Here is a 15018-nt window from a genome sequence, read left to right as displayed (position 1 = left end):
TGGCCACGAAGGCCAAAATTAAACAAGGACTGTAAAATGCCATGACACCAAGCCGTGTCGTAGGCCTTCTCCAGGTAAAATAAAGACTGTTACTTAATGGTGGTGATTAGCGAAGGCCTCACAAATAGAAGACTCTATGGATAAAGAGAATCAGTAGTAGACCTCATCTTTCGGAAACCATACTGTAACGATGACAAGTAGTTTCCCCTCTCCACTACCACATGAGTCTTACATTAACCATCTTTTCTAACACTTTACAAATGCAGGATGTCAACTGCACCATGGGAACCATGCATAGTTCAGCACCGTTCACAAGACTCAATGTGGAAGATTTTTATAATAATTAACATACAATGATATATATATATATATATATATATATATATATATATATATATATATATATATATATATATATATATATATATATATATATATGTGTGTGTGTGTATCATAATATGATTTTATTTTCATTATCATGTCATCTGTTGTGTCATCTTCCAATATTTTGACTAGCTGGTCACCATGTTAGCAAATGGAGGCTAATGAAGGTGTGGCAGTGAGACTGGCAAGACAAAAGCGCCTTGCGGTAACTCATGGCGGGCTTAAGTTCTCTTGGGATACAGAAGCTAGTTTTACGTGTGTTGAAAGCCTGTCTTGGTGTTCGGTATATTATCTGTATATTACATGTCAATATAGTGAACAGACAAAACGTGTTTTTTTGTAACAGCCAGCACAGAGGTAACGGAGCGTATCACGTCGCTGAGTCTTCTACAACTTTAACATTGGTAGCAGGGCAGTGACAGGAACTGTGTAACCAGTGAAATATTATACACTATTCGACTCACCTTATAGTGATAGTGTTCACGTGTAACGATTGTTCCATATAAAACACACTCTCGCATGTACTGCTAACTGAAAGCATCCACAAAAACTAAAACTCTGCCATGAGGATGATGCAGACGTCAGAAGATTCAAGGCACCACCAGCACTACCAGATCGATCTGCTCAGTTGGGTGGGATATGGATCTTCACCCCTACGCCTTACGACTAGCCATCCACGCGGAAGTTATGATATTGTCACCTGACTTTCCTTCTAGAGGTTGACCCGGGAATAATTCACAATTAAATACGAAGAAAGGTCTTCAACCTCTCCTTTTGAGAGAGAGAGAGAGAGAGAGAGAGAGAGAGAGAGAGAGAGAGAGAGAAACAGCTTGGTGAGTGAAGTGTTAGTGGAGACCTCACGTGGTCTTCACAGAAAGAGATGAAACACACATTCTTTTTCTTCATCCCAGAACTCTTTTTGAATTAATTATTGTCCACGACTAAGGAGTAGATTACATATCACCCAATCGAAGAATTGCTCTTAGATGTCTACATAATTCCCGAAATATAAGCATAAGGGAGCGACCTGCAATGACAACAGACTACAAGAGGGAAGATGACATTATTCCTGTCCTGCCAGATAGTCTGATGCGCTTCAAAAACCCTCTTGAGTTGTCAGCTGTGACCTGGAGAGGAAATGAGATTCTTCTTCCCTTCATCACAGAAGAAATTATGCTTATACCTTAGTTGAGATCATGCATTTCATAAATGGTTCGGTCAGTTAATTAATTACGAAAATCTTGCAGCATATTCTGTATGGAGTAGATAAGAGATTGCCATACGGTTTGTTGGCAGCCCCTCCTCAAAGCCTATCTTTAGCATAGACGACTACACTTCCCACTATCTGAGAGTTTTTGCCGACATACACAAAAAGGTTACGGAAAAATTACTATCCCCTAAAGCGAAGTGATGCAGCAACAACACAAGCATGCAGCTAATATAATTTTTAAAGTAGGAGATACATTCTTTGTTCAAGCGTCCAGAAGGTAATTCTAACTGTCTCTAATGTTCATGGGTTCGCGCTAATTGTCCTGAAAGGAAAGGGTAATAAATTTGGAGTCTTGGATCCTCATTTTAATACTGGAGTAATGGTTCTTAATGACAGGTTAAAGTTAAGCCTCTGATTTGCCATTGGTTAACTATAGTTGCAAACCGAGTAATTTATACCCAGCCCTTTCTATCCGTACTTCTCTTTATCCTACTAATCATTATTGTCTTAGAGCACAGGAGAGGTTTTTTAAAGTTACCTACATGTCACCATGATATCCAGGTTCTAGGTGGTTACACCAAAAGATGCGCTTGGATGGAGATATGGTTTCTAATATGGGTACCACTTATTTTATAAATAAAATTGCCTGCGCTACTAATGGGTGGAAGCTTAGCATACTCTTCAAGTTACCTACAGGACATAAAAAAGAAAAAAATTCTAACCAAACGCCTTTTTTTTTTTTTTTTGCAGTAATGACGACTTTCCTGCTTATCCTCTCTTCATTCACTGCTTGAAACCCAGACTTAAATTGTTATTTTATTTTTGCCTGTTGCAGTTCAGTAAGTATATATTGAAATAGTTCAACAGCGTTATCTTCATGTCTTAAACTATTCTCCGTCTTCTACAGTGTAGATTGACTATACTTTCTGAATGAAAAACAAAACAAAACTACCGCTATGCATACCTGGTAGACATTAAATGCTTTCTCAACTCTTGCTGGAACAGCTATAGATGAGGTTGTACACACTTGATGTTGTCATCGTCTGTATCAATTTTCAAATATCACACAACTTTTTTGCTTACGAAGTCATGCCTTTTCCATATTTTGTTAACTTCCCCTGTCTTGGTGCTTGAATTGCCTCCTTCCTTGGCTTTAGCTGCGGACGATTTTTCCATGTTTACTACGTACTGCCTCAAGGTAATTTTTAAGTAACTGCGTGTTGCCATACTTACATTGGTATTACTGCGACTCTTTGTTTTTCGTCCCACTGTGGGAAACGTGTGCAAGGTCATACTTATTCGCGAAAGATGTTTTATTAACTTGTCCCTACAAACAAATAATTCCAGGAGCTATATGTCAGTATTCATTCCATAACTTACTTTACCGCAGTGCCATGTCAGATGACGTTAGCAACAATGAAATGTCACACTCTTCTGTTCCCAACCAGCTCCACTACTTCGTCTATCATCTTTCCAACTATCATCTCCTTTCATCTATCCATGTCTCCCCTGTCTTTCCTCGATCATTCCCAAGAAGCAGTCTCTCTCCACACCATACCCCTTCAAAGCATGTGGCAGATACCAAGGCTGTCTTCTCACCATGGTCATCAACTCCCTCGTCGTGCCAGCCATTTGCAACATCTGATTAGTCCTTCTTGCCGTCCACGAGGTCCTTATTATTCTTTTAATGAACCACATCTCCGCTGCATCTAACTGTTGCTTCATTCCTCTACTAATAGTCCAAGTTTCACAACCGAACATTAATTAATAACCATATGTAACTATTCAAATTTCTCAGCCGGATCCCATTGCTCAAACTCATGTTTGTCAGTATTCCTCTCATTTGCCTAATATTAACTTTTTCCTTTCCAATTCTTGATCTTATTTTTGTATTTCTTTCTTATCACTAATCCTTCCGCTTTTGCTTTTACCCTATCATCTCCGTTGGTTTCCTGCGATCACAATCTCATTTCTATATCTTTTCCTATTTCTCCAAACCCTCTTAAGGATCCTCCAAAGCGGAGGTGCTTCTGGCGTTTTGCCTCTTCCAACTTGGAGGACCTGAGGAGGTATTATGGTGATTTTCCCTGAAATGACTACTGTTTCCGTGTCAGAGACCCATCTCTTTGTGCTGAACATATAACAGAGGTGATAGTGTCTGGCATGGAGGCGTACATTCCTCATTATTTCTCTCAACCTAAATCTTCCCTCCTTTGACTGACTGTCTTCAGCCTCTTTCTCATCGCCGAAATGTTGCATTTCTTTACATCTTTTATCGCTATTTTCATGCTAACTGCTCTACTGATCTTGCTGACTACATGCCTCCCTCCTCCTGCGGCCTCTCTGCACAAGGCTTTCTTCTTCCTTTCATCCCTATTCTGTCCAACTCTCTAATGCAAGAGTTAACCAGTACTCTCAATCATTCATACCTTTCTCTGGTAAACTCTGGAACTTCTTCCCTGCTTCTGTATTTCCGTCTTCCTACGACTTGACTTCTTTTATGAGAGAGGTATCAAGACATTTGTTCCCTAATTTTGGCTAACTCTTTACTTTTTTTTTTTTTTAGGGAACCGGCACTCAAGTGGGTCTTTTTTTTGAATATTTTGTTGCCCTTGGCTGGCTTCTCTCTCGCGTAAGGAAAAAAAATCGCATTTACCATTTTCATCCACAAATCTTTCTAAGTACCTGAACGATCTAACGTGCTTCACCGCCTGATCATCTATATTTAAGTTCACTCTCAAATGTTCCCTTCTCCTAGTCACTCCATTACTTCTGTTTTACCGATGTTAATATTATTCTCAGACCAAATTCCATGCATTTCACATCCAATTGATCCACCAATATAAGTAACTTTTCCTCCGTGTCTGCAATCAACATTGTATCATTATATGTCTAATGTTATTTATGCTCATTTCCTATACCTAGACAGCTTCCAAGTCCACTATTTCGTTCATACCTGCTGCAAATAAAGTGAAAACAAGTCTAGTGACAACACACAGCCCTGTCTCACTCCTCTCTCAATTTCAATCCAGTCACTTTTATCGTTTCCACTTCTCACCACAACTCTCTTTTCCAAGAAAAGGTTGGTCATTACTCTTTGTCAGTACAATATCTACACCCGAACTTCTCTAACTCTCTACTAATACTTCATGACGTACCATATCAAACATAAACAGGTCTTTTTGCTTCTCTATAACTTTCTTTATAATTGTTCTTAGTACAAAGATTCCTAGTTCCTCTATACAATCTTCGCCACCTGACTTGTCCGATATTTACCTCGTTACATTACTGCTCCTTCCTTCTTCGGTATTACAGATTCCTCCATTCCTCTCCTTCTCAGTATTTCATGCCTTCAATTAAAATTCTTTGTAATGATGTTTTCCATGCCCTCGGTGGTCTTGACCCTTATGGATCTGATGGGATCCCTCCTATTGTTCTAAATACTCGTAACTGTTATTCCGTGTTTGCACCTTATATATCCAAACTCTTTCAACTCTATCTCTCGACTTTTACCTTTGATTTTTTTTTCTGGAAGTTTGCCTATATTCACCCATTTCTTAAAAAGTGTGACCGTTCTAATCACTTAAATTATCGCCATATAACTTTAATCTTATCCTTGTATAAAGTTTTTGAATCTATCCTCAATAGGAAGATTCTTAAATATGTCACTTCACAATCAGCATGATTTCCGTCAAGGCCAATTAACTGGTGATCATCTGGTTTTCCGTACTGAGTCTTGATCATCCAATTTTAGGGATTTCGGTGAAACTTTTGCGTTTGCGTTTCACATATCAAAAGGTTTTGATAGAGTCTACCACAAAACCTTGAGTTCAAAACTACCCTCTTAACACTTCTATACTTCCCTCTGCAGCTTTATATCAAGCTTTCTTTCCGACCGTTCTTTTGTGCCCTGGTAGACGGCCAGTGTTTCCAGTATATGCAGCAAACTAAATATAACATAACAAGATAATAATGTGAGTTATGATAATCCACAACAGTTATTGATTAGTATAATTACTACTTCAATGGAAATTAGAATGAAATGGTTATTGCCTAGGCCTCACAAAATTATAAGTATAGGCAGGTAAGACAAAATATGATAAACACAGATAGAATTGTAATGTACTTTCTGTTTTCAATTTGTTGATTTTTTTTTTTTCAGAATCTGGGTATATAAAGAGAGATATCGTGTGCCGCCTAGATATTTAATGAGGTTGATAAATTTTTTGTTTATAATCAATTTTCATTGTATCCCAGAAATAGCAACAAACGTCTTGTTCACTAAATTACACTAGATTATATAGTAACTTTAAACTTGAAAAAAACCTTTGGTTACTTATTACCTATTGTAGAAATACATTAGTTATTAAGCTATTTGATTTGTCCATTCTCTCTCTCTCTCTCTCTCTCTCTCTCTCTCTCTCTCTCTCTCTCTCTCTCTCTCTCTCTCTCTCTTACCGCCGTTGGTTGGTGTCTCATCATTGCTTCACACAATTCCTCCATATCGTCAAGTGGGCTGGACGCCATGACGGGATGCAAGAGCAGACTACTCAGATATAATCTGCCATTAGACACAGATTCAGGTCATACAACAGTTGAGTTCACCAGCACTGCTACACCATAACCTGCGTCCTATAAAATAAAAAAAAAATATATAACAGTCCTCTCGAATAATGTTTTTTTTTAAAATCTATCTAACCACTTACAATATCAATGAGCTATTTAGATATCAAGGTGCTCATGCACGAAAAAAAACAACAACAATAATAATAATAATAATAATAATAATAATGATAATGATGATGATGATGATGATGGTGATGAGAGTGATAATAAAATCATGATGATAATAATAACAACAATAGTAATAGTTATAATTATAATAATAATAATAATAATAATAATAATAATAATAATAATAATAATAATAATAATAATAAAAACAATAATAATATTAATAATAACAAAAACACGTTAGTAATGATAACAATATTAACAATAATGATGGGGATGAGCATGATAATGATGATGATGACGATGATAATTTTCAACTAGTTCTAAGGTTATGAATATATAAGTCAAAGTATTTAGGTATCTATTTAGAAAATGGGAAATGGATACTTCTTTATGAATAATTATTGCATACATATGGATTGTACGAAACCAAATGTCACATCAGAGATCCAAAATGGAACCAATCATAGCAAGAATAATACTAAGTAAGTTGGATTCAATGATAAAAACAAAAGAAGAAAAGAAAAACAAAAACATTCAGAAAAAGAAATGGGACATAACAGTTTATACCATCAATCCCCTTGCCGTGTATAGACCCCAGCCAGTCCCAATATGCGGACAAATGGAAGGTTGCTCAAAGTAAAACAACACCACAGACCGGATTAATTAAATAAACGCATTACCCCTCCTGTGACACACATGAAAAAAAATACATTGAGAAAATGGTTTCTGCGTGGCAAAGGTATACGAAGAGTACCAAGGACGCGCGGAAAAGGAGATAGAGAGATTCAACAAGACGGCCTGAAGCATTCTGAACAAATCGCAAAAGGGCAAGAGACTCATTAACCCGATGGAAGAAACGGCAAAAACACCCACCATTCGTGGTCTAAGGTGCACAAGCGTGCCACTCAGTGCCATCACATCATGAATAGGCAGTGGTTCTCACCGTCTGGCTAAGGTTTTCACCTCTCCACCGTCATCAGGGAAGATAAGCGGAACGCACCTAAGAAACTTGGTGGATCTACGAAAGAATCTCCAAAGAGTGGATTCAGCGCGAGGAAACTAGTGAGTCGTCGTTCACAACGTTCCCGTGGACGGCGCCATTGAGGTATTGAGACAAGCGTTAAACAGTGATAAATGAAGGAAGTCTTCCACTGTGTAAAAAAATAATTGTACAAAGATAGTGTCTATGTGCGTAATGTTTGGTGCGTTCCAGATCAAAGTTAACGAGTACCACCTACACGAAAGTTTAGTGATGGCTCCCCTCTCAGTGCGCTAATGCCATCTCTATACACGGAGTTGCTGAAAAGGAAGCATTATGTGCTATTATTAGCGAAAAAATCCGTGTGGTACAAAATATATGTGGACGACATATTAATGATAGCCCATGCAAACACACTAACCGTGACACAAAATCCAATTCACAGTAGAATCAGAGAGTGACGGCCAGCTACCGCTCCTGGATACAGGGAGAAATATAGAACCTAAAGCCTACAAACAAAAGCGATATAATCAATTTCCACGGCACACATTATAAACGCACGAAATCGGGAGCAGTTTTTTCCTCGGAATGCTGAGGATTTGCAATAAGGAATTATTTATATATATATATATATATATATATATATATATATATATATATATATATATATATATATATATATATATATATATATATATATATATATATATATATATATATATATATATATATATATATATATATATATATATATATATATATATATATATATATATATATATATATATATATATATATATATATATATATATATACTCTCTGATGAATTTCTGTGTGTGAGTCATGTTCGTTGCTTGTATCCTGTTGCGTAGTGGGGGTAGACTGGTCTCCACCTGCATGTTGCACAGCCTTGTCCAGGCTGGGGCACTAAGGGCAGTCTGTGCTTTTTGTACCATTCTTGCCCCAGTGGAACGAAAATATTACTCTCAACCGACTGCAATGGCAAGTGGGTAAGCTACACCCTAACATCTATGTTTACACCAACAACAAAGGAACAGGAGACTGCATTACAAACATGCTCACATTCATATAAGGGCGAAAGGCCATCGTTATCTTAATAGAGCTGGAGAGAGCCTTCGAAAAGGCCAATGGAGAGGCCATTATTGAAACGTTGACAAGGATAGGCGTGTCAGGAAAGCTCCTGGCATGGACTCGAGATTTCCTGACACACCGAGAGGCAAAAGTGTCCTTTCAAGGGAAGCTGTGAAACACTCGGACCTTCGAGAATGACACTCCCCACAGTAGAATTTTGAGCCCCTTTCTTTTTAACGTTTCTATGGAAAACTTGGTCACCCTACGGTTAGGGGCAGGTACCAAGATTTTATGCTGTGCAGACGACATAGCTATAATCTCCACTGGGGCAAGAATGGTACAAAAAGCACAGGCTGCCCTTGGTGCCCCAGCCTGGACAAGGCTGTGCAACATGCAGGTGGAGACCAGTCTAACCCCACTACGCAACAGGATACAAGCAACGAACATGACTCACACACATAAATTCATTAGGAGAGATAACTCACAAGAACTACACTTAAAAGTCAGCCAAGCACTCCATCACAATCCTTCCTCTTCGCTAAAAAGACCTGGGCAAGCTGTATAGCAGTTGGGATAAAGGAACTAGGAGCCCAGGAAATCTTCTATAACTTTGAAATGGACCCTCCAGACGGCAGTTAGAGAGCTCCAAAGCCATAGCAAGACTGCGCATTAAAAACCACAGCACTCAGATTCACAGACGCCAAAGCGAAGCTCAGCCAAAGAGAAACGCTGGAACAAGCAACCGGAGCCCTGCAGGCAGCCCCTGGACAAAGGGCCCAGGAATATTAAACAGATGGTTCAGTCAGTGAAGACAGAGCAGCTGCGGTCTTTGTATGCAGCACGGTAGCAACGCACTACAGACTGCAGGCTGAGCTCCTGACTCTACGAGGGGCACTCCAGCATGCCCTACAGGCACCCACCTAAGCATTGATTCGCACTGACTCCTTGGCAGCAATAAAGTCTTTACAAAATAAACATGCAACAGACAACGTGGGACTCGTGACCTACTCGTACATCTGATCAGCGGCCAAAGAACTCCAAAGACTCAGTCACATCGGAATTCCAGGAAATGAAGAGGCAAACAGAGAGGCAAGGAATGCTCTTCAGCTCCCAGCTACAAATGTCCCAACACCAGCCAGCCTGACACAAACAGAGACCAGACCAAGGATTCGGGGGAGAATATACGGGTTCAATGGGCGGGCTGGAGGAATTGATTAGGGAACCTCGCTTCTAACTGATGGCGCGCGGGTAGCAGGTAGTAAGGGGGTGAGGGATGGGGGCGTCCATCAGCGGGGGAGGATGAGCACCGTTAGTGTTATAAGATTTAAACAGTCAGTCAATCACGGGAAGGAGCGCAAGGCACATCAACCATTGCTCGCCTCCGCCTGGGCCACACCACGCTCAGTGCTCAGTTGCATCGCCTACGTCTGTCCTGTGACCCCTTCTGCCCTTGGTGTAGGACTACCCATGAGGCCATGGAACATTTCCTGCTTCAATGCCCACGCCTCCTCTATCAACATACTGCATTATGCTCCTGGCTCTCCGCCCTGGCCATCACAACACTCAACCTGCCCACCCTCCTGGGGATCTTAGGCGTCCACCTCTCCTGGCAACCTGCTGTCCTTCGCCTTACTTGTGCCTTCTTTTTATTTATTTTTTTTATTTATACCATGTGGACTTTTCACGGGAATTTCTGCCCCAAAAAAAAAAAAAAAGGGATACTTTTTAGGGTACCTCCTATCTCAAAGCCCACGTTGCCCCGAGTGAGGAAGCCCAACCTACACTCGGACCGTGGACCCATGCGCTTGGAGACCCCTCGGACCCCAAAGCACGCATGGTTCCACTGAAGAAGACTGGCCAGCTACCACGCCTGTGATACCTACACAGGACTACCCCAGGCCTCATAAGGATCCATAGATTTTCGTGGCCTTTTTTGAATCCTTATGAGCCCTGGGGTAGTCCTGTGTGGGTATCACAGGCGTGGTAGCTGACCGGTCTTCCTCAAGAAGGCACAAGTAAGGCGAAGGACAGCAGGTTGCCAGGAGGGGTGGACGCCTGAGGCCGTCAAGAGGGTGGGCAGGTCGAGTGTTGTGATGGCCAGGGCGGAGAGCCGGGAGCGTAATGCAGTATGTTGAGAGAGGAAGCGTAGGCAATGAAGCAGGAAATGTTCCATGGCCTCAGGGGTGGTCCTACACCAAGGGCAGAAGTAGTCATGAGACAGTCGACGTATGAGATGCAAGTAAGGAGTATGGCATCCACAGATTAAGGAAGAGATCCTACAACAACTTCTAAGACTCTGCGAACACTGCAACACAAACACAAACACCCTTTGACTACTACATCAAATATTGCTCCAAGACAGCGAGATTCTTACAGAGGCCCGAATGAACATCAACTTTCTCCAAATGTCGTTATTTTTTTTTTTACCATACTACTAATATTATTACCACCACTACTACTACCACTACTTCTACTACTATTACTACTACTATACTACTACTACTACTACTACTACGTACTACTACTGCCAATATTAATAATAATAATAATATTAATGATAATAGTAGTAATAATAAGAAATAAAATGGTAATAATAATAATAGATAATAATAAATAATAAATAATAGTAATAATAATAATAATAATAATAATAATAATAATAATAATAATAATAATAATAATAATAATATTACTAAAACAACAACAACAACAACTACTACTACTACTACTACTACTACTACTACTACTACTACTATTACTAATACTACAAGTAATACTACTACAGCTAATAATAATAATTATGATTATTACTACTACTACTACTACTACTACTACTACTACTACTGCTACTACTACTGCTACTATTACTAGTACTACAAGTAATACAAAGTTGGCCACTTGTTCTGGCAGCCAATCAGCGTCAGTGTTCCCTATCACGTGACTCTGAGGACCGAACAGAAGGGAACACCCTGTGAACAGTGAAAGGCGTTCACCGATGTAGGCGAACGGTTCTGGAGTGTTCGCCTTCCGCAAGTGCCACTGAAAACGCCTGATTAATCCTCTACCACAAAGCTCATACAGCACCTTTAACTCTACAAAGGGTAGTATCAGTTAAAGTAATCATCTGAACACACTAAAAAATACTCATTCACGCCTCAGTCATGCTGTACAGAGAAGACAGAAGAAACAGCGGCGAAATGTAGCTGGCGAGGATCCACCCCGCCGCCCGGACTAGGAAGATTCGTCTCGCGCTCCTCGCCTCACACACACAAATACACACATTAATGACACTCCAACAGTCTAACTGATGTAACTAATGTGTGAGGAAGAAATATCATACCTACGAGCAGGTTGCGGTGTGAGTAAGAAACTGCTGAGGAAGATGGACGGAGGAGCGGCCAGGATCCCTTTGGAAACAGTGTTGAGAGAGTTAGTGAACGAATGACTCAAGTGACCCGGTTACAACTCAGAAAAAAAAAAAAACATAACTAACCATAAAACGCACGGGATAGAGAGAAACATATTAGGCTCGATAAAGTCGTGGCTAGGCGATTAGTCACAGAATGTAAGAAAAGCTATATACTTCCGAGTGGGGTCAAGTAATTACTGGTGTGCCACAGGGATCAGTTTTACGGCCATTCTTATTTCTAATACACATTAATGATTTGGGTAGTAAAATATATCAGTAAATATCACTGCAGATGACACGAAGATAGGTAGATAAATTATGTCAGATCGGATGCCATCACCTTGAATATTTATTTGGATAGGATTTTTTTTATTGTTTATTTTCTTTTTTTTTTTAGTATAAGAGGAGACAAATGACCAAGGGCAACAACAACAACAACAAAAATAAATATATAAAAAGACCCACATCTTCAGTGACTCTCAGCTGCCCCAATCTTCTACGCTGGATAACCTTGGCCTGTCCTTTACTCATAATCTAAATTGGAACCTTCACATCTCATGTCTTGCCAAAACACCTTCTATAAAGTTTGGCGTTCTAAGGCGTCACCGCCAGTTTTTCTCTCCCTTCTAACTGTTATCCATCCTTGTAGGGAGTACTCTTCGCATGTTTGGAGAGGTTCCACTCACACAGTTTTGTTAGATAGAGTGTAATCAAAAGCTTTTCGTCTCATCAACTTCCGTCCTCTGACTGACTGTCTTCAGCCTCTTTCTCACCGCCGGAATGTTGCATCTCTTGCTATCTTTTATCGCAATTTTCATGCTAACTGCTCTACTGATCTTGCTAACTGCATGCCTCCCCTCCTCCTGTGGCCTCGCTGCACAAGGCTTTCCTTTTCTTCTCACCCCTATTCTGTCCAGCTCTCTATTACAAGAGTTAACCAGTACTCTCAATCATTTATACCTTTATCTGGTAAACTCTGTAACTCCCTGCCTGCTTCTGTGTTTCCATTTTCCCTACTGCTTGTCTTCTTTTACGAGGGATGGATGGATGGATTTTGGGTAAGGCGCCGCATTCTTTTAAGAGGGAGGTTTCAAGACATTAATCCTTGCCTTTTGGATAATTCTTAATCTCTTTAAGGGAACCGTCAAGGAGTAAGCTTTAAAACTGTGGTCTCCAGGTATAGAGATGTTAAGAGTTAGTGAGGAAAATTTATTTATTTTTTTGTTATATATATAGAAGAAAGGGCCAGCCAAGGGCAACACAATATTAGAAAAAAAAACACTTGAATGCTGGTTCTCTAGAAGATGAATAAAAGGTTACCCAAAATTAGGGAGTAAATATCTTGATACCTCCCTCTTAAAAGAAGTGAAGTCGTAGGAAGACGGAAATACAGAAGCAGGTAAGGAGTTCCAGAGTTTACCAGTGAAAGGTATGAATGATTGAGAGGGTTGGACAGAAAAGGGATGAGAGGAAGAAGAAAGCCTTGTGGAGCGAGGTAGGTCGCAGGAGGAGGGGAGGCACGCAGTTAGAAAGGTCAGTAGAACAGTTAGCATGAAAATAGCGATAAAAGAAAGAGATGCAACATTTTGGCGGTGAGAAAGAGGCTGAATACAATCAGAGGAGGGGAGTTGATGAAACGAAAAGCTTTTCATTCCAGCCTGTCTAGCAAAACTGTTTGAGTGGAACCCCCCCGACCCACCCAACATGCGAAGAGTACTCCATACAGGGACGGATAAGGCATGGCAGTTGGAGGGGGGCGAGAAAAATGGCGGAGATGCCTCAGACCGCCTAACTTCATAGAAACTGTTTTAGCAAGAGATGAGATGTGAAGTTTTCAGTTAAGATTATGAGTAAAGGACAGACCGAGCATATTCAGAGTGGAAGGGGGAGACAGTTGTGTGTCATTGAAGAAGAGGGGATAGTTGTCTTCTCGAGTTGATAGATGGAGTAATTGAGTTTTTGAGGCATTGAAAACTACTAGATTTTCTCTGCCCCAATCGTAAATCTTAGAAAGACAAAAGTCAGACGTTCTGTGTCTTCCCTGCGTGATCTGTTGACTTTCTGTAGGGTTGGTCATCTCTGAAAGGACGTGGAAAGTGGTATCATCAGCGTAGGAGTGGATAGGGCGAGATGTTTGGTTAAGAAGATCATTACTGAATAATAGAAAGAGAGTGGGTGACATGACATAACCCTGATGAACACCACTATTATTAGATTTAGGAGAAGAGCAGTGACCGTCTACCACATCAATTATTTCAATTTAAAGTGAAGGGTGTGAGTGTGTGTAGTAAGTGCTTGTAATTTTGTGTGAAGGGGAAGAGTTGTGTTTATATTGCAAGCTGTGAGTACCTTCTTGAGTTGTGAGAGCCAGGATAAAACCAGAAATAATGGCTTTAAGCTTAAGAAATTCACGTTAGGTAAAGAAACGGGAAGGAAGGAGATGCGAAGGGCCTTTAAAAGAAAATGAAATAAATTCATGGATAAGGATGATAGGTGGAATTAGGTTGCATTGCACATACAGGGACTGTCATGTGTAGGCATAGCGGTCCCTTGCAGCTTTCCTCATTTTCTTATGTTTTTATGTTGTTACACAATATAATATGTGCATGTAAGCCAGCAGCATTTCAAAAGAGAATATCCTCTGCTCTTTCTTCAGATTTAATATTTTTGTACTTGGTATTCATGTAACCGGGAAGAATTAACTTCCAACAGTCTGAATGAAGGAATGACTATCACCTTTCAATATCAAGTTGTTTTGCAACACGTGATCAAAGCGCAGAGATACGATAACTTAGTAATGTAATACATGCACTCAAATATTTTGCTTATTTCGTTACAAATCTGCTATTATTGTTCCTTTAGATAATTAGAATAGATTTTTTTTTCCTGTTAACCGAAAAATAGAAATCGACTAAGGTCGGTTAAACTTCTATTGTGTGTCATTAATGAGTCCACAAATAATTCACACCTTCACTTTTTCTTTCCTGCCTGCCCATACTGCAATGATTATAACTAATACAAACTGGTGGCCACAGTAAAAACGAGGGATTTAAGCTTCCGACGTTCCCTTTCTGTTATTGCCTTGATTCAAATCCTCCTGCCTGACATGCCGTGCCTGTTCGTCTGCAAGCTACACTTCCATGTCTATGAGCTTCTTCAGGTGCTTTAGAGTCTCTCCCCCAAACTAAAAACCGTGGACTCTTGACT

The 15018-nt window shown here is 40.0% G+C and overlaps 1 protein-coding gene across 8 annotated transcripts in view; it reads right to left on the bottom strand.

Annotated features, from left to right (window-relative positions):
* Positions 1 to 15018, bottom strand: part of LOC123510739 (ankyrin-2-like) — a 98502-nt gene that overhangs the window by 48838 nt on the left and 34646 nt on the right. For 5 of the 8 annotated variants that reach the window (XM_045266087.1, XM_045266083.1, XM_045266090.1 and 2 more), the window contains one exon: positions 6053 to 6226. The exons of 1 other annotated variant lie outside the window; for it this stretch is intronic. In XM_045266087.1, coding sequence (XP_045122022.1) covers positions 6053 to 6121 — 69 coding nt within the window. In that variant the 5' untranslated portion in view covers positions 6122 to 6226. The remainder of the gene's footprint in view (positions 1 to 6052; positions 6227 to 15018) is intronic. 2 more of the 8 variants (XM_045266085.1, XM_045266088.1) reach the window with 1 other exon arrangement.

The sequence above is a fragment of the Portunus trituberculatus genome, chromosome 30 (assembly GCF_017591435.1).
Source record: "Portunus trituberculatus isolate SZX2019 chromosome 30, ASM1759143v1, whole genome shotgun sequence".
In the NCBI taxonomy this organism is placed as follows: Eukaryota; Metazoa; Arthropoda; class Malacostraca; order Decapoda; family Portunidae; genus Portunus; species Portunus trituberculatus.
Note: the sequence above shows the minus strand (reverse complement) of the source record. Positions and strands in the feature narration are given on the sequence as shown.